Raw genomic sequence first — 18115 nt, 5'->3', positions numbered from 1 at the left:
TGGGACCACCGCTGAAGAGACCTTGGAATCGAACATGCTGAGCCTCCGAGCTGGTCCTGCCAAGCCCACCAAGGCCTTTGCTGCTGTCCAGGATGCTGGGCTATGTTATTACACCCAAAGCCACCATCCCAGACTTTTCCTTATCAACAGTCTCTCTTCCTCTCCCTCCAGCATCCTGGTCCTCTCAATTACGTCTGCATTTCCCCAGTTGAGGGGGGCGGGAGGAGGGGGGGCTTCCCTGGGCTTTTATTTCTGTATAGACCTCCAGCTACTTGGAGAAATAAACATTAAGCTTTCTCTGGTGCTGCCTAATTCTACCATTCTCCCTCTCTCTTTGGCCATTTAATTGCCATGACTTAGCCCAGTCTGTTTCCCCTGCCCCCTCACCAGCTCCGTGCCTTATCTCAAGCCCTTCAACACTGCCCTGCCCTCACCTCGGGGCTCTCTTCTCTTCAGGACCCCACCACTGCTCCTCCCCAGACTTCCCTGCCCACTCAGGAGGCTCTCTGGACACCAAGCTCTCTCCAGATACACCTTCCAGACATCCTTCTCCTATGGGTGCCTACTGAGGTGCCGACTACTGTGCCCCCGCCTGACCTGCCACAGGGTTACTCTGTCCCTTTTCCCAGGATGTGATTCCTTCCCCGTGAAACCCGTGACCTCAGAGCATCTGAGGGTGCAGACCTGTCCACTCCAAAGTGGCCTAGGCTCCGTCCAGGCTCTGCTCCCTGCCCCCACCCTATGCTGGCTCTCTGCCTCACTGCCTCTTCTTATATTTGCATCTTCATTTCTACTCCTTTTTTTTTTTTTTTAGAAGTTGATTTAAAAACTTTTTCAATGGCATTTTGTATTTTTATTTAGGTATATTTGATGGGCAGTATTATATTAGTTTAGGTATACAACATAGTGACTCAATATTTTTATAGATTACACTCAGTTTAAAATTATTATGAAATATTGGCTATATTCCATGAGCTATACATCTTTGAACCTTCTTAATTTTATACATAGTACTTTGTACCTTTTAATCCCCCACCCCTCTTGCCCTCTCCCAGCCCTCTCCCCACTGGTATTTTCTGTTTTGTTAACTTCAGTCACTTTTTAAATATTTTAGATTCCACATATAAGTGAAAACTTTCTTGGATACCCTCCATATCCATCTGTGTTGTTGCAAATGACAAAACTTCATTCATTTCTTTATGGCTGAGTAGCATTGCATTCTTCGCGCGCGTGTGTGTGTGTGTGTGTGTGTGTGGGTGGGTGGGTGTGAGTGTGACATCTTCTTTATCCATTCATTTGAACATGTAGGCTGCTCAAAATGGATGAAATACCTAAATGTAAGACAGGAAACAATAAAACTCCTAGAAGAAAATACAGACAGAACACTCTCTGAGATAAGTCTTAGAAGTATTTTGGGGGGATCTGTCTCCTTAGCAAGGAAAACAAAGCAAAAAACCAATCCAAATTAGACCTAATTAAACTTAAAAGATTTTCCACACCAAAGGACACCATCAACCAAACAAAAAGACAACCTAACCAACAGCAGAAGATATTTGCAAATGATGTGTCTCATAAGGGATTCATATCCAAAGTGTATAATTCCAATATCTAAAAACAAACAGCCTGATTAAAAAACGGAAAGAAGACACAAATACACATTTTCCCAAAGAAGACATACAGGTGGCCAACATACACGAGAACACACACTCAACATCACTAATCATTCGAGAAATGCAAATTGAAGGCTCCATGAGATATCACCTCACACCAGTCAGAATGGCTATCATCAAAAAGACAACCCAAATGATAACTATTGGAGACGATGTTGGAGAAAAGGGATGCTACGCTGTTGGTGGAAATGTAAACTGGAAAAACCACTTTGGAGGACAGTGTGGAAGCTCCCTCAAAAACTAAAAACAGAGTGACCCTATGATCCAGCAGTTCCAGTCCTGGGTGTACACCTGGAGGAAATGAAATCACCAGTTGAAAAAGCCACATGCACCTCGACGTTCACAGCTCCATTTTCTCCCTGCAATACTCTCAGCCCACTGCAGTCCTTCCCTGAGACTCGGTGCAGAGTGCACTGCCCTTTTCTTCCTCTTCTCTCTCATGCAGACCCGCCTCCTCTTTCCCTCCCTTTTCCCCAAACACTAGTATTCCCTAAACTTCTCTCCGTACATTCTTCCCTAACCGCTTTAGCATCTCATCACCATAACCCTACATCGTAACTAGTGACCCTCCTCCTCTCTCTCCCAAAGTTCAAACAGGTTCAACAGGCTCAAACGGGTTACATGCTCACCCTTGCGTTCCCATCTCTCCCTAAAACACAACCCAGAATCTTTGAGTAACAGTCGCATCTGCTTGAAACCTTGAAAACTTGGATTCTTTCATCTCTTTTGTTGACCAAACATGGATCCAGAGCTAAGAACTCTGCTTCTCCCCTTGAACTCTCTGCTGTGCTCCCCTCCTTCACATTCCCAGCACTGATGCCCCAGGTCAGGTCCTCATGAAGCCATGTCTCTCTCTGCATCTCCCAACCCCCAGGTCCTAAGTCTCAAGGAACCACCAACTTCACATGGGGCTCTGCAAGCAAGTATAAAAAACGCACAATAGTTTTATTGTGAATAGGTCTCTCAAATGTATCATCACGTGCTTTGGAAATTTATATTAAGGCTGCACTGTGGAAAGGGACTTTGGACCAAGAACAAACCAAAAAAAAAAAAAAAATTCAGGTAATTGTCTTTAACATTTTTTGGAGGAAAAAAAGAATGTTCTCTCATTAATGACAATTGTGAACTATGGTATTTACCCCTGAATTAGAGGAGTGTTCTGTTTTCTCCGGCAAAATGTGATAGCTTCTTGACTGTTCTAGGAGGTTGTCTAGGCTACCTCTTTTGGTGCCATCTATAAACTTATTTTTTATTATCACTTCCTGCCCTGAAGCCTGGAATAAAACTTCATACCCATGAGCTCTGGAAAACAACACTCCATGGCATGACCTGACTAGTTTGGGAACAGTCATTTGTAAAGTAACTCATCATGTCCAACACTGGGAGCAAAAGTTCTGGATTCATGTAAGGGAATCTTCCCCGCTAAAGATAACTTCCGCTTTCAGTGGAATGACTAAAACCCCTTCCACTGGGCGAAGGAAGGAAGGGGTCACTGAAGTGTGGCCCCACCAAACTGGTGACCTGGATGACTGTGCAGAAGTCAACACTATTGGCACAAATGTGATTTTCATCCTTTTTCCTCTCCTTGTGTGCCTGAGAAGGCCTGCAGGCCATCTCAGGTGGCGCTAGTGGTAAAGAACCTGCCTGCCAACGCAGGAGACATATGAGACACAGGTTTGATCCCTGGGTCGGGAAGATCCCCTGCAGGAGGGCATGGCAATCCACTCCAGTATTCTTGCCTGGAGAATCCCATGGACAGAGGAACCTGGTGGGCTACTGTCTATAGGGTCACACAGAGCCAGACACAAGCGACTTAGCACAAGTTGGTTCCTTTGTGCTGACTCTCAGCCATCTCTCTGGGTTTATTCTTTGGTGGATCTGAACTGAAAGGATTTATCTGCTTTTCTCCTATGGGAAAAACTTGGATGCCAATTTGAATTTTCAAGCTCAGAAATAATTTTGCCCCTAAACACAGTGATTGTCCTTTCTGCCAGGTGTCAAGGACCATGTCAACCACAGGAGTAGAGTAGATGCCCCTTGGGTTCAAGATCTTATTTTGAAGGTGATAAATGTGTTCCCCTAAAGTCATTTGTATTGACATCCAACTTCCTTTTCCATTTGATGGAGCAGAATAGAACTACAAGATCTAATCATCTGACATGGTACCTTTAAAATTAGTATAATGTCACTGTGTAATTCTGTCAGCTCACTGTAAATCTAGCTCAGAAATACATCTAAAATAATCAAGTGTACCTTAGAGACGGCCCTGAACACACATACTTGGGCACTTGCATGCTGAGTAAATGAATGAAAGAATGAATTAATCGTAGGCCTCATGGAAGGCAGGGCATACTATCTTCCCTCCATGTACTAGAATAAAGAAAGCTAACAAGAGTAGAAATATAGAATATGTACTGAAGATAAATAGGCCTTTTTATTTGACTTAAAAAATAACAACAACAACAACTTTTGGTTTGCATTATTTTCTGTAAGTCATTTTGAGGAGAAAAAGTAACATCCCCAAAGTATTATGAAGCAGCATTGGTTTTCTTTTCTATTTTTAAACGTACTTGGGAGCAAATTGAACATACTCAGAATGTTTTATTAACTAGAACATTCAGTTTAACTAGTTTAATTATTGCTCTTTGGAAATTACTATGATCAGTGGGAACTCCTGGGTCTGGCCTCTGTGTGGGATGCACTGACAGAATGCCCACCTGCACAGCCGCTGGACACCCAGCTTCAAAGATTCCCAAGGGGTCAGGAGAGGCGGCTGACAGCAGTTCTCTACGGTGACTGGACTTTACCCTGAAAATCCCTTTAACGGGAGCAGTAGCTAAATGCTACTGGAAAGGGGCCAACCTTTGCTTTTATCCTGTCAACTCAGAGAGGTGGTTTTGCAGCTCAGGAAACTCATATCCTTCTGCAGTAAAGATTCCTTGACAGAATAAGCTGCGTCTTATTTCTTCTCAGTCTCTGTAGTTCCTGTGTAGTTCAGGTCCTTACACAAAGCATGAGGTCACATTACTGAACAAACATCCATCCACTAATGCTCTAATACAAATGGGAAAGCTGAGAAAGGTATCCAATGACTGAAAATCATGGGAGAAGAATCCAAATTCTCAATCCCACGCAGTCCCGGATTCACTCAGTTTAGAGAAGAGGGAACCCTAAACTTGGCATCCATTCCATAAAGACTGTAGGAGTAGCTTTCACAAAGCCTGTGCTTCGGAGAAATTCCCAGCCAGGAGAAAGTACAGGTGGTTTTCTATGTCCTATGCAATCCTCTGACAACTTGCATCTTGAGTGCACACTTTAATCTCCAATTAAAGAGGAAAACTGCAGCTCTCTGTTGCCAAATTATAGATCTATTTCTTGGCTCACTGAGAAAGGAAACTGCTAACGACTGTAAACAGTCTGTGTGATAATTTTTTTTTTTTATGGAAGTATAGTGGACATCCAAATTATGTTAATTTCAGGTGTATGGTGTAGCGATTTGACAATCAAGTACATTATGACCACTAAGTCTAGTCACAGACCATCACCAGATAAAATTATTATAATGTTATAGACATCGTATTCTTATATATATATAATATATATATATGTTATAGACATATATTCTTCATGCTGTACATTACATCCCATGACTTATTTATTCTATAACTGAAAGTCTGTACCTCTCATCCACTTCATCTATTGCACCCAACTCCCCGCTCCCTGCGCTTCCGACAACCACCAGTTTGCTCTGTCTATATAAACTTATTTCCATTTTGTTTGTTCATTTGTTTTGTTTTTTAGACTCCACATTTAAGTGAGATCATGTGGTATTTGTCTTTCTCTGACTCATTTTACTCAGCATAATGCCCTTAACGTCCAACCCTGTTACTGCAAATGGCAAGATTTCATTCTTTTTTTATGGCTGAGCAATATTCCATTATATATATATATATATATATACACACACACATAAATATATCACATCTTCTTTATCCATTCATTTCATTCTTTTTTTTATGGCTGAGCAATATTCCATTATATATATATCACATCTTCTTTATCCATTCATCTATTAATGTACATGTGATGACTATTTTAAGTTAATCGCTATTTAACTCTATGTTACATATTAATTCTAAACATATTTAGACTTTTTAAGGTGCCTTTTTCTACAATAGTTCCATCAGAAATAAAAAATAATTTCTAGCTTATCAGTTATATACAGTAGTGAACTTCCAAAATGGAAAGCATAATTTTTTAAAAAATGATTCACTGTATCTCGGATTACTCCCAGATTTCAGAAATAACAGGTAGATATTAGAAAGCCTTAGAGCAATTTTAAGGCTTCACTGTCTGATGTCTTCAGAAACCTGAGCCTAACTAAAACCCAGGAAGAAGAGAGCTCTCTAAGCCTCACATCTTTCTAGAGGCGTCAGTTAATTGCTGCAGGGCCGTGAGTACATGAGGCAGCCCAGCCAGCTCACGCAGGACACTTCTGCAGCCTGTAAGCAATTATAAGGTCAGCGCATCTCCTTATTAAGAGCAGACAGCTTTAAAAGGAAGAGAAATCAAATTATACAATGTGGTAAAAAGAAATGAGGAAAAACCTCATTCCAGAAATATGGATGCCAAGAGAGGAGGGGAAAAAGAAAAAAAACTAGGAGCAGTTTAACTTGGAGAAAGATGACGGGACAAATCAAGGAAAGAAAAGAAGAAACATCAGGGGTTTCCCCTCTGTGTATGAAGGAGGGGAGAGGGTAGCCTGGAGTCTCAATGGAAGACATTCATATTAGTGTGACGAAAACACAAGTATTCTATTAGTTCAAAGAAAGAACATTCTGTAAAATCAGTTTGTAGCCAATAGTTCTACCTTCAGCCATTATGAAATGTAAACAAGCAATTGCTGCTATTTTATGTGAATTTTAGTTATTCTGCAATGAGAGTGTAAGTTTGAAATATGATGTTTATAGGAAATGCTATTAAGAAGTTATTATAACAATCTGGGTTCTTAATATAAGTGGCTTTACAATTAAAACTAGTAGAACTTAAGGAAATTTCTCTTTGAAAAATAAAGAGTTATAACATTCAAACAGTCCTCCTGGTAGCAATAAACTAGGTAAATTTTGATTAAAAACAAAGGATAAAAATCTGGGCTGGATGCCATATGAGATACAAAAAAAAAAAAAGGTACTTTGGTTTCTTTAGACACAAATTATTTGTGAAGTATTAAACAATCCAATTAGAAAGCAATGCAAGAATGTAATTAAGGAGTAAAATACATGGTCCAAATAATAAAAGCTATGGAAGGTAAATAAAAGGAAGGAAATAAGCCAGAACTATCAAGAAAAACTTTATGGAAAAATTAAAACTTGGGCTGGTTAGAATTTGAAGACAGAGAAACAAATGTTACTAATATGAAAATAATTATTTTTTTATATGATATATTGCTAAGAGCTATACCAGATCCCGGAGAAGGCAATGGCACCCCACTCCAGTACTCTTGCCTGGAAAATCCCATGGACGGAGGAGCCTGGTGGGCTGCAGTCCATGGGGTCGCTAAGACTCGGACATGACTGAGTGACTTCACTTTCACTTTTCACTTTCATGCATTGGAGAAGGAAACAGTGACCCACTCCAGTATTCTTGCCTGGAGAATCCCAGGGACGGGGGAGCCTGGTGGGCTGCCCTCTATGGGGTTGCACAGAGTTGGACATGACTGAAGCGACTTAGCAGCAGCACAATACCAGACCCCAAAGCCGTTTTCATATTACACCATCTATGTGAAATGAGGGGCCCTGGGCCCATAACACCGCCCACGATCAGGATCCAGCAGGTAAGAACGCAGGCTCTCAGTCAGCCTGCCTGGTTCTGAGCCCTTCCTGCAGTAACTGTGGTCAGGTCACCATCTCTCCCTGTGACAGCATCCTGGTCTGTTCCCCAGTGAACTTCCTTGAGGTCAAGGTCTGCATCACGCCCCTTTTTGACCAGCATCGAGCACATTCAGTGGTACACACAATGACTGTCGGCTGTTCATCACAATTCACTGTTTAAACAACAAAGAGAAATTATGACATGATAGTCCATGATGTTGTAGCTGAAGCTCCAATACTCTGGCCACCAGATTCAAAGAGCCGACTCACTGGAAAAGACCCTGATGCTGGGAAAGATTGAAGGCAGGAGGAGAAATGGGCAACAGAAGATGAGATAGTTGGATGGCATCACTGACTCAATGGACATGAGTTTGAGCAAGCTCAGGGAGATAGTGAAGGACAGGAAAGCCTGGCGTGCTGCAGTCCATGGGGTCACAGTCAGATACGACTCAGCAACAGCATGATTATAAAAGATCATCCTGCCACAGACCGAAGACGGAAGACAGTTTCTCAAATTACCACCCAGGCACTATAAATGGAAGCAACGGACATGATGACTAAGTGTGTAAAAAGTGTTTTCTTTATCTGCAGTTAATATCTTTCAAAGTATGATGTAAACTCTGGATGATCTTTTTATTTCGATTGCATCTTATTCAAATGCATTATTTACTTATAGAGGAGCAAAAATAAGGTAAATGTAAATATTTGCACTAACAAGTTCTCTGCTAGGATAGAGTGTATATGGAATACATGTGTGCAGATATAGATAAAAATTTAAAATGGAAAAAGTGCAAAACATTTTTCAGTTTATAAACAGATGACTTCAGTAGCATTTAGGAAACTGATCACAAAGGATCAAAAGGACCACCTAAAACTCTGAGAGCTATCAAGCAATTTTAAAAATTATGAAAAATGCAGTTGCGTGCCCAATCTGTCTTCTACGTTGAAACCAAATAACACTTCAAATAGTATCTATGAAATGGCTGAAGGAAAAGAAAATTACAACGAAAACATCTACCCCTCGGTAAACAAAATTGGAAGCTGTGGCCACCCAGCAATTGCGCTTCACGCAGTTTCACAGGGATCGGCTGGGTGAAAACTCGCTCTGCTGAGCGCTCATCTGCCAAAATAGCCATTTGCAATTAAAAATTAAAACCACTGGCACCTGTTCTTCGCAAGCAATTATTAAAAGGCGGCTGGCCACCTTCCTTGCTTGTAGTGGTTTCTGCATCGAGACTTCATGCCAGTTTGAAATATTCTTCTCTTACGTTTCATTTCTCTCAGACCATAAAGTTCCCAAGACTAAGATTTAAACACTTTCAACATTTCTATTTGTAATAGGATCTCGAATACTACAGCACTGTTTCAATTTCTGAAAACAGATTGATTTGAGCATTTTATGTTTTATTATACACGTGTATTTTATTATACATATATATTTTATTAAAATGTTACTAGATTAGCAGGGCATAAAGCAGTGTAACTTGTACAAGGCCTCACTGTATTTAAGAGAAATCAGTGGGGTTTTTTTTTTAAGAATTCAGGAGCAAAAATAAAATGTAAACATCAATTTCCGCAGACAGAGGCTTAACTCTGAACAGAATACATATATGTAAATAATAAAGTCACTCATCAGGTCTGTTTGAGTCCTGACACAGGGTGTGGCCGAGAGAGTCAAATTCCATCTTCCTCCAGGAAGCCATCCGTGTATCTGAGAGGGGTGCGGGGTGTCACTAAGGGCTTCAGTCTGCAAGCATGAAGCATCTTCTATGTGGCAGACACAGGTCTACGCGCGGGTGACACAGCAGAGAAGCGGACAGAGAGAGACTCCGCCCTTAAGAAACTCGGCAGAGACAACAAACAGACCCTTCCTCCTCCAACCAGGGAGGGGCGTCGTCTGTTTAATTCCTCAGAAAGACCCCCTTGGTGGCTATGTGGCCCACAGACCTCACCAGGAGTTAGGAGTTAATGCGAATAATTAGGAGGTAGCCCTGCAGCTCACAGCTGAGGAAGGGAAATTGTGAAAAGATCACGTGGAAAATCTGAAAACAGTGGTGTGGGAGTTGGGCTAATCTTGATCTCAAAGACACTACATTGCTAAGTATGTGTGCTAAATTGTTTCAGCCATGTCCAACTCTTTGTGATTTTCCTCCTGGACTGTAATCCGCCAGGCTCCTCTGTCCATGGGATTCTCCCGGCAAGAATACTGGAGTGGGTTGCTATGCCTTCTTCCAAGGGATCTTCCCAAACCAGGGATAGAACCCACGTCTCTTAGGTCTCCTGTCTTGGCAGGTGGGTTCACCACGAGCGCCACCTGAGAAACCCGCATTACTGTGTATGGTATATGATAATAAAACCTTGCCCTATTTTAAACTATTAGTTTAATGCTGTATTAACAACAACAACAGAAAGTATTTGCTGCTTTCAGTATTAAAATCAGAATTCAAATGTAAGAAAAGAGAAAATACCAAGTTGCTCATCACAAATACTCCTTCCCCTTCGGATAAGATTTCAGACCCTCACCACCTCCACTACTGTGGCTGCATCCCAAACACTGCTGAGACTGTCTCACAGATGGGATTTGGAGACCCAGGAAGGTGAAGTCACTCATTCCAAGTCGCAAAGAGAATTAGTGGGAAAGTTGGAAGCAAAGCAAAGACTTCCTACTTCTGGACCCATACCTTTCTCCTCGAAGTGAATCTTCAGTATCCTCAGTTCAGTCGCTCAGTCACTTCTGACTCTTTGCAACTCCATGGACAGCAGCAAGAAAATCACAAACGCCTGGTAATTCCTTCAGCTCTGCTTCCCTCTGCAACTCCTCTATGGAAAGTTTCCAAGGAAAATGATTTACTTACTCATAAAGCAAGCTTTTGAACTGTGGTGTTAGAGAAGACTCTTGAGAATCCCTGGGACTGCAAGGAGATCCAACCAGTCCATCCTAAAGGAAATCAGCCCTGGGTGTTCACTGGAAGGGCTGATGTTGAAGCTGAAACTCCAATCCTTTGGCCACCTGATATGAAGAGCTGACTCATTTGAAAAGACTCTGATGCTGGGAAAGATTGAAGGTGGGAGGAGAAGGGGACGACAGAGGATGAGATGGTTGGATGGCCTCACCGACTCGATGGACACGGGTTTGAGTAAACTCCGGGAGTTGGTGATGGACAGGGAGGCCTGGCAGGCTGCAGTCCCTGGGGTCGCAAAAAGTTGGACACAACTGAGCAACTGAACTGAACTGAAAGCAAGTGTTTATGGAGGGTCTACTAGATACAGGGCAGCTTGCTAGGTGCTTAGGACTCAGAGATCTGTAGGAGGTTTTCTGCAGGGGAAGTTCACCCTCTCACGGGAGAGACAGACCAAGTAGCTAACGATGACCACATGGCAGGGCAAGAACCACAGTAACAACATCCCAGGGCCGTGGAACCTGAGATAAGAAGCACCTACATTATCCCGGCATTGGGGACACGTGCCCAGGAGAGGTGATCTCTGAATTGTGTTTCGAAGAAGCTGTGGGAGTTGGGCAGCCAGAGAGTAAGGAGTAGGGAAAACCCCAAGGAACAGTGTGAGTAAACACTGTCTATCAGAAGACACAAGACAGGCACTCAGCAAGGCTGGGGCTCTGGGGGGTGCGTTAGAGATGAGACATGAAAGGGGACACGGGCCATGTCAGGAGGGCTCTTGTGAGCCAATCCAATGAGTCTGGAGTTAACTTACACTCCTGTCCCCACCCTCCCAGTGCCCAGCCGTCCCCAACCCGCTTAAATCCCATGTGTGACACCATCTCAGTGAGGCTGCTTCAGCAAAGGCCATCAGCGCCCGCCTTCATCACTAGCCAATGAAATCCTAGCACATCTCTTCTAGTCATTTCTGCAGCAGCAGAAACACCAACCATGGCTCCTTCCTATACACATCTTCCTTCCGTTGCTTCGATGAAGAGAAAGTCTCTTGGCTTATCCCCTGGCACTGAGGCCACTCTTAGGTTTCCCCAGGTCTTCTGGGAGCTCTTAACCTGCCCTCCACTGCTGGCTGGAGGTGCTCCCACCCTGCCCTCCACCTGTCCTCGTCCCACTCTGCATCCCTGGGCTAACTCACTCCTCTCGATTGCTTTCACCAGCACAAAACTGCTGGCAGCTTCCAAATCTAAATATCTGCTCTAGACATCAAGATTCTGCTCCAGATTTGAAAAAGCAGTCCTTCCTTCAAATATATTTTACTTATCTTTGCTCTCTTCATGACAAAAAATGACAGGTGCTGGCTGCTGATCTAGGACTCAATGGAAAGAAACTGGGTGTACTAGATTTACTCTCACGTGTTTATCCCTTGCAATCTCCCCCTGAATGACTTACAAACATCTCAAACTCACTCATCATGTTCCCTGTGCAAGTCTGAACTCATCATGTTCCCTGACTGTGTTCTCTCATCCTTTGTCCTGTATCTTAGTGAATGGTACTTCTGCTCCCCCAGTCACCCAGCACAGAGTCATCCTTTTCATTTGGAGTGATGAAAATGCTCCCAGTTCTGCCTAGTTAACTGTTTGCTAATTAAATCCCTCCTTCTTGTCCCCACAGTTCAACAGACATAGTTGAATTATGTTCAACAGACATCCATGAATTTACGGATAAAAGAATAGGAGGATGAGCGGGAAACTTGGCCAGTTGCTGAAAACTTCTCACCAGGCACGTTGGTTCTACTTGGTACCTTTCAGTCCCCTGACTGAACCAATGGAAGCCACATCTTTCTGAAATTCCTATCTGATGACATCATCCCTCTGATTATCAGCATTCAGGGACCAGTTGTTCCTACAGGACAAAGACTAGATTCCATGGCTGGCATCAGAAGTCACCCGAGGTCAGGGATGTGTGCTATTGCTCTGCCCTCTTTTCCTGAGGTTGTTCTCATCCTATAAATACTCCCCAGTACCCGGAACTACTGATATGATTCCAATTCCACATCTTTACCTATGCTTTTCCCTCCATCAAGATGGCTTGCTACACTCCCCTCCCACCCTTGCTTTCACACCTGAAAATTTACTAGTCATTTGCCAAAACTCAGCTTGGGCTTCACGTCTTCTCTGGAGCCTGTGCTGAACTTTCCACCCAGGGCTCCACTTCCCCCTCCTTTCCTACGAGACTCTGTACTTGCTCCTAGAACAGCATTTCACTGATTTTTACAGGCTTGCACTCACCCCCTGCTAGAATCTTTTCCCTTCTTAAGAATGGAGGCCCCCACCTTATTAATCTGGGAATTAGCACAAAATGGAGATTGAAATATTTGCAGATGGATTGATGAATAAATGGATGAATAGCTGGAGAAGGGTCTTGGAAAGATTACAGGCAAGGAGATAATGTGATAAGATGTGCATTTTAGGAAAAACACTCTGGTGTCAGAGCAAAGAGCTGGAAGGCTTATAACACAAATCAGAGAATATTACAAAGAATCCGATGGAGATGTACAGAGAAACAGACAGGGAGAGTAGCAGTAGCAAAGGAGAGAAGGGAATGGATCCGAAAATAAAAAGATACTTATAAAGTGAACACACAGATTTTACTGATCGTATGGGTGACCAGCAGGAGCAAGCTTGAGAAAAGTGAAGACATCAAGAATGGCTTCTAGGTCCCAGCTTAGAAATAAAATATCTATACATTCTGATCCATAGCATTAAGCCAGGCAAAGATACACCATAAATTTATACATGGAGCCAATCATGCATTTCGCTTCCCTGATAGCTCAGTTGGTAAAGAATCCGCCTGCAATGCAGGAGACCCCAGTTCGATTTCTGGGTCAGGAAGATCTGCTAGAGAAGGGATAGGCGACCCACACCCCAGTAATCTTGGGCTTCCCTTGTGGTTTAGCTGGTAAAGAATTTGCCTGCAATGCAATGCAATAGAGAGACCTGGCTTTGATCCCTGGGTTGGGAAGATCCCCTGGAGAAGGGAAAGAATACCCATTCCAGTATTCTGGCCTGGAGAATTCCATGAACTACACAGTCCATGGGGTCGCAAAGAGTCAGACACAACTGAGTGACTTCACTTTCTTTCACTTTCTATTAAACTAAAGGGCAGCTGAAAACAGGAAACAAGAAGACATGGCTGCCTGGTAAATCCTAAATCACCATAAAAGAAGAGACTTTCCTAATCTCCAGTGATTCATAAAGACTGGAAGAAAGTATTTATAGCAGGTCATCTCTTGCTCTTGCCAGCCATCTCATCAGTGGGCTGGGGAGATATATATATATATATATATATATACTTGGGGAGATACACACACACACACACACACACACACACACACACACTTGAAACTATGCTTTATGCCATTAAAATACCATTACAATCATGGATTTTGCATATTTAACAGAAATGTCTCTTTACCCGAAACATAACTTTAAACATACTTTTCTTGGCTTCTTGGCAATGAAAACACAGATCAACAGAGTAAATCCATCCCTGAAGTATACACCTCATTCATCACAGTACACTTGTTCTTGGCAAGAATCACAATGTGCTACAAAAACTGTTATTAAAGTAAGATTTGGGGATTCCCAGGCTGGCAAGGAATTAGTTACCTACACTGCTTTAGAAATTGTTTTCTTATAATTTCTTTTATTATTAATGGTCTTGTTAGACTTATAGTTCAAAGTAACTTTCCTTGATTAATCTAATGTATAAAGCCCAGCTATTCTAAAGCTTGTTTAAATCATAAGCAGCGACTGCCAAGGATGGCCTGTCCTCCTAGGCCAGCTGTAGTTGGGCACCACCTCCCAGAAGATGATTCAATCTCTGTGTTCAACTTGAGTCCAGCACCTCCTGCCCTTAGTTTCAGCTCAATCCTTAGTTTCAGAATCTAAAAATAAGTCATTCGAAACTTCACAATAGCATGTGGTATTGCTAAGTACATAACTTGCTTTGTTTCTACCACTAAAGACACTGGCTGACTGATAAAGACTGGTGAGTAGAGAATTATTCAACCTTGAATCTCTTGAACGATCATTTGTCAAAAATTTAAGATTCTGTAAGGCCAGAAAAACCTGTTATATCCTAACATATTGAAAAGAAAATGTTGCATTGCAAGAAGTCCTCATTCATGTTCAAGGGCAACACTTAGCTTAGCAAATACAAAGCCAGAGCACTAACCAAGGTTGTCTCTAACCCTTTCTGAATATGCAATACATAAGCTACCAAAAATTCAAGGCCACTAAGTAACATCATATTGTAAAATCAGAGTTATGAATATTCTGAGCAAACTCTTGTAAAAAAAAATCATTTTCCATACAGTATATACTCTGTTGCCAAACTGAGCACAGATCATATTGCTAAATCTTTTAGTGGATTCTGACAGGTCAAAATAATTTATCAGGTTCATCAGGTAATAGGATTAATTATATATCAACTCAGAGCGGATGAACATGTAAAGTATCAGTAGTGCTTCTCTAGGTCTAGCATTTACTACAGTAACCACATTTAAGGAAATGTGCATCTTGCAAACATTATACTTTTGATGTAATACTGATATTACACAACTTTCTCCTTGTGTACGTTGTAAGATGGAAAGTTGGCTGGAATATTCTGCCTAATGCTACATGTTCACATCAATCTGGGACTGTAAAATTTTCCAGACACCAGCGCCCCACAGATTGTAGACTCCACCAATTTCCTGACTACTATGTGGTAAAATTCCAGGCTCACCTATTTACAAAACCAGCCCCTTCCTCCATGTTATTTCAAAAGTGTTTCTGGACTTGATGCCAATCCTCCATCCCAGGTGAGAGCCGTGTTTCGATGACATGCCTCATTTCTTAAAAACACCTAATTCATGTCTTCCAAACCTTTTTTTTTTTAAACTAGGAAACTAGGAACCTATCAGGGAGTGCCTGCAACTTTCTCTACTGGCCTCCTACGACTGAGATCTTAATATTCCATTTTGACAAAAAGAAGCAGAAAGGGGGAACTACAAAGAGAGGAGAAAAAAGAAGCAGAAAAGATGAGGGTGTAACGGCATAAAAACTACCGTAAAATGTCCACATAAACGTAATTCTAACAGGAGATTGAATGAATGGACGTTGTGGGAAAAACAGTAGTAAACTTGAAAGCCACTGAAAGGTTTTAATGCCTCAGGGAAAAATAAACATTTGCTTCCAATCATTTTCTCATTAAGCATTCTCTGCTAGATGGTGAAGCTTACTTAACACGCACACGCTCTGGCCCCAAACCACCAGTGCCAACTTCACCCACTGCCTGATCCCAGTCCCCGGCGGGCTACGTGCCCAGCACCTCTGCCCGCGCCGCTGCGCCCCAGCGCCGGACTCCACGCCGGCCTCGGCCTCGGCGCCTAAGCGAACATCACCTCTCCTGCTCGCCTCCTCCAGACCTCTGCCACCTCTACGACAGGAAGGATTGCTTGCACTGACAGCTTTTCCGTTAGCTGCGGCTGAGTTAGCTGCAGCTTGAGGTGGCTGCGAGGCGTGTTTACGGCGCGCTGGCAACCTCGCTGCGGTCCCTACCGCGCATCGGCCTCCCCAGCTCCGCCCCGGACCAAGACCCCGGCCTGCGCCTCGCCTCTCTGAGCCGCGTCTACCCCGCCATCACGTCCTAACCTCTCCAACACTCTCTCAAGCTCCACGCGGGCGCACGGTCTCATACGCCTTTCTCAGCTCCCGGGCGCCCCCCTCGGTTGGAACGGACGCATCTCAGGACCTCATCGCTCCCAATTATCCGCGCAGCCCAAGTCCCGCGCCTGCCCGGGTCGGCCCCCGAGCGCCCAGAGCGGCCGGGCAGCTCATTGGTGCCCCACGGGGAAGGCTCCGTCTGCAGGGGCGGGAGGGGTGGGGCTCAGGGAGGTGGCAGGCGCCAGGAGACCCTAAACACGTGCAAAGAAATAAAACCTACCACGTGCGCGCGCGCGAGGGTGTGGGCTCGTGTGTATGTGTGTGTGCGTGTATACCCGCAGGGCCGGCCAGGGCGTGGGCGCCGGGCGTCCCAGGGGACCGCGCAGGAGGGTACCCCCGGCCGCCGCGGTGCGGGGGGCGCGAGGGGGGGACGCGGGTACTCACACGAACGCGTGGTAGACGAACGCCCAGCCGCGGGGCCTCTCCAGCACGTTGTATAGGTAGTTCTGCAGCCGCCGGTACTTGACGTTGCGCCGGCAGCTCTGGCCGCTGGTGTAGGAGAGCGGCTTCCCGAGCAGGCTCATCCGGGCGCCCTGCTTGCCCCGCCGGCTCTCCCGCAGGCCGCCGCCACCCAGCGCCGCCGCGCGGGTGCCCAGCAGCAGCAACCCGTCGCCCCCGGCGGCTGCCGAGTTCAGCAGCGCCCTGGCCCGGCCCGACTCCACATCCTTCATGCCGCCGCCCGTGCGCCCCCCGCCCGCCGCCGCCGCCGCCGCCGGCGCGCCGCTCCTCACCCAGAGCCCGGCGGCACCGCCCTCCTCGCCGCCCGCGTGCTGGCGGGGCATGGCATCACCGCGGGCACCGCGAGGGGGGCCCCGGCGGAGGGGGCCGTGGCCTCATGCGCTCCGGCAGCTTTCGAGGAGGGAGCTGCCGCCGACGGGGCGCCCGGCGGCCCGCGAGCTGCGCGCCGGGGGGCGGAGAGGGCGCGCGGAGGAGGCGAGGAGTCCAGGTGTCCTGTAGCCTTCAGCTCCTTAGGCGAAATCGGGACGTGTCGTGGGGGCGTCACTCCAAGAGGGCTCCTCCGGCTCCTCGGTCCCCGCGGCGGACACTCCCTCCTGGCGAAGCTCCCCCCGGGGCTGGAGATGGAGCTCCCGCGCGCGCGCGCCGGGTCCCCGGCTCCCCACGCCGGAGGGGACCTGCGGCACCGAAACCCCTCTCAGGGACCGGAGTTCGGCGTATTCTCCCCGGGGCTTTGGAGCTGTTGGAAGGTGCGCCCGCCTCGTACCCAGAGGAGGAAAAGGAGAGGCGGGCGCCCTTTCCTCCCGCCGCTGCACCGCCGCGCGGTCTGGTCCCGTAGTCCTTCCGCGAGGGGTGTGCGCCGGAACGGCCCAGTCCTGCCTCCAGGTACCAGCCAGTCCCCAGGCGCGCCGGCCCAGGCTCCGGGCGGGGGCGCTCGGATCCCCGCGTTCAGGGTGCAGCCCCGCGGGACGCGACCGCCTAGCCAGCGAGACGGGCGCTGGGCACCTCACCGCCGCAAACTCCTCCGGCTTGCGGGCTGTGACTTTCCATCCCAGCATCAGACAGAAGAGCTGGACATCCTTGCCAGCCCGGGGGTGGGGTGGGGTGGGGTGCGTCAAAACTCCGCTTCTCCGCGGTGAACGACTGGCGCTGGGCTGTGCCTTACAGCGGCGCGAAGCAGGGGAGGACAGACCGGGTCCCTCCGTCAAGAAATTTGCATTGAAGTCAGAGAAAGTCATAAATAGGCGAAGTCTCTCGGCGGTGGCGGCGGCAGCCCCAGAGTCTGGGGGCGGGAGGGAAATCCTGGAGGATGGAGAGTCCAGGACCCCAATTTCGCTGGGTCCTCTCCCCACCCGCCTCTGCTTCCACTTACGCAGTGAGAGGCTTCTCCCGCCGCCTCCAACACAAGAGAGGGCCGCCCCCAAGCCCCCTTCCCCCTGGGGGAGGAGGGAGGCCGG

General features: G+C 45.9%; 1 protein-coding gene and 1 long non-coding RNA gene across 3 annotated transcripts in view; both read right to left on the bottom strand.

The window, feature by feature from the left end:
- The window catches only part of LOC133048200 (uncharacterized), a 50809-nt gene extending 34406 nt beyond the window's left edge, over positions 1 to 16403 (bottom strand). The window contains exons 1-2 of the long non-coding RNA XR_009690969.1: positions 16131 to 16403; positions 10222 to 10360 (exon numbers count right to left, since the gene is read on the bottom strand). This is a non-coding gene — a long non-coding RNA (uncharacterized LOC133048200). The remainder of the gene's footprint in view (positions 1 to 10221; positions 10361 to 16130) is intronic.
- The window catches only part of KCNQ5 (potassium voltage-gated channel subfamily Q member 5), a 587063-nt gene extending 570079 nt beyond the window's left edge, over positions 1 to 16984 (bottom strand). For both annotated transcript variants that reach the window (XM_061131817.1, XM_061131818.1), the window contains exon 1: positions 16587 to 16984. In XM_061131817.1, the coding sequence (XP_060987800.1) occupies positions 16587 to 16984 (398 nt within the window). The remainder of the gene's footprint in view (positions 1 to 16586) is intronic.
- Positions 16985 to 18115: the final 1131 nt, after the last annotated feature.

The sequence above is a fragment of the Dama dama genome, chromosome 28 (assembly GCF_033118175.1).
Source record: "Dama dama isolate Ldn47 chromosome 28, ASM3311817v1, whole genome shotgun sequence".
NCBI lineage: Eukaryota > Metazoa > Chordata > Mammalia > Artiodactyla > Cervidae > Dama > Dama dama.
Note: the sequence above shows the minus strand (reverse complement) of the source record. Positions and strands in the feature narration are given on the sequence as shown.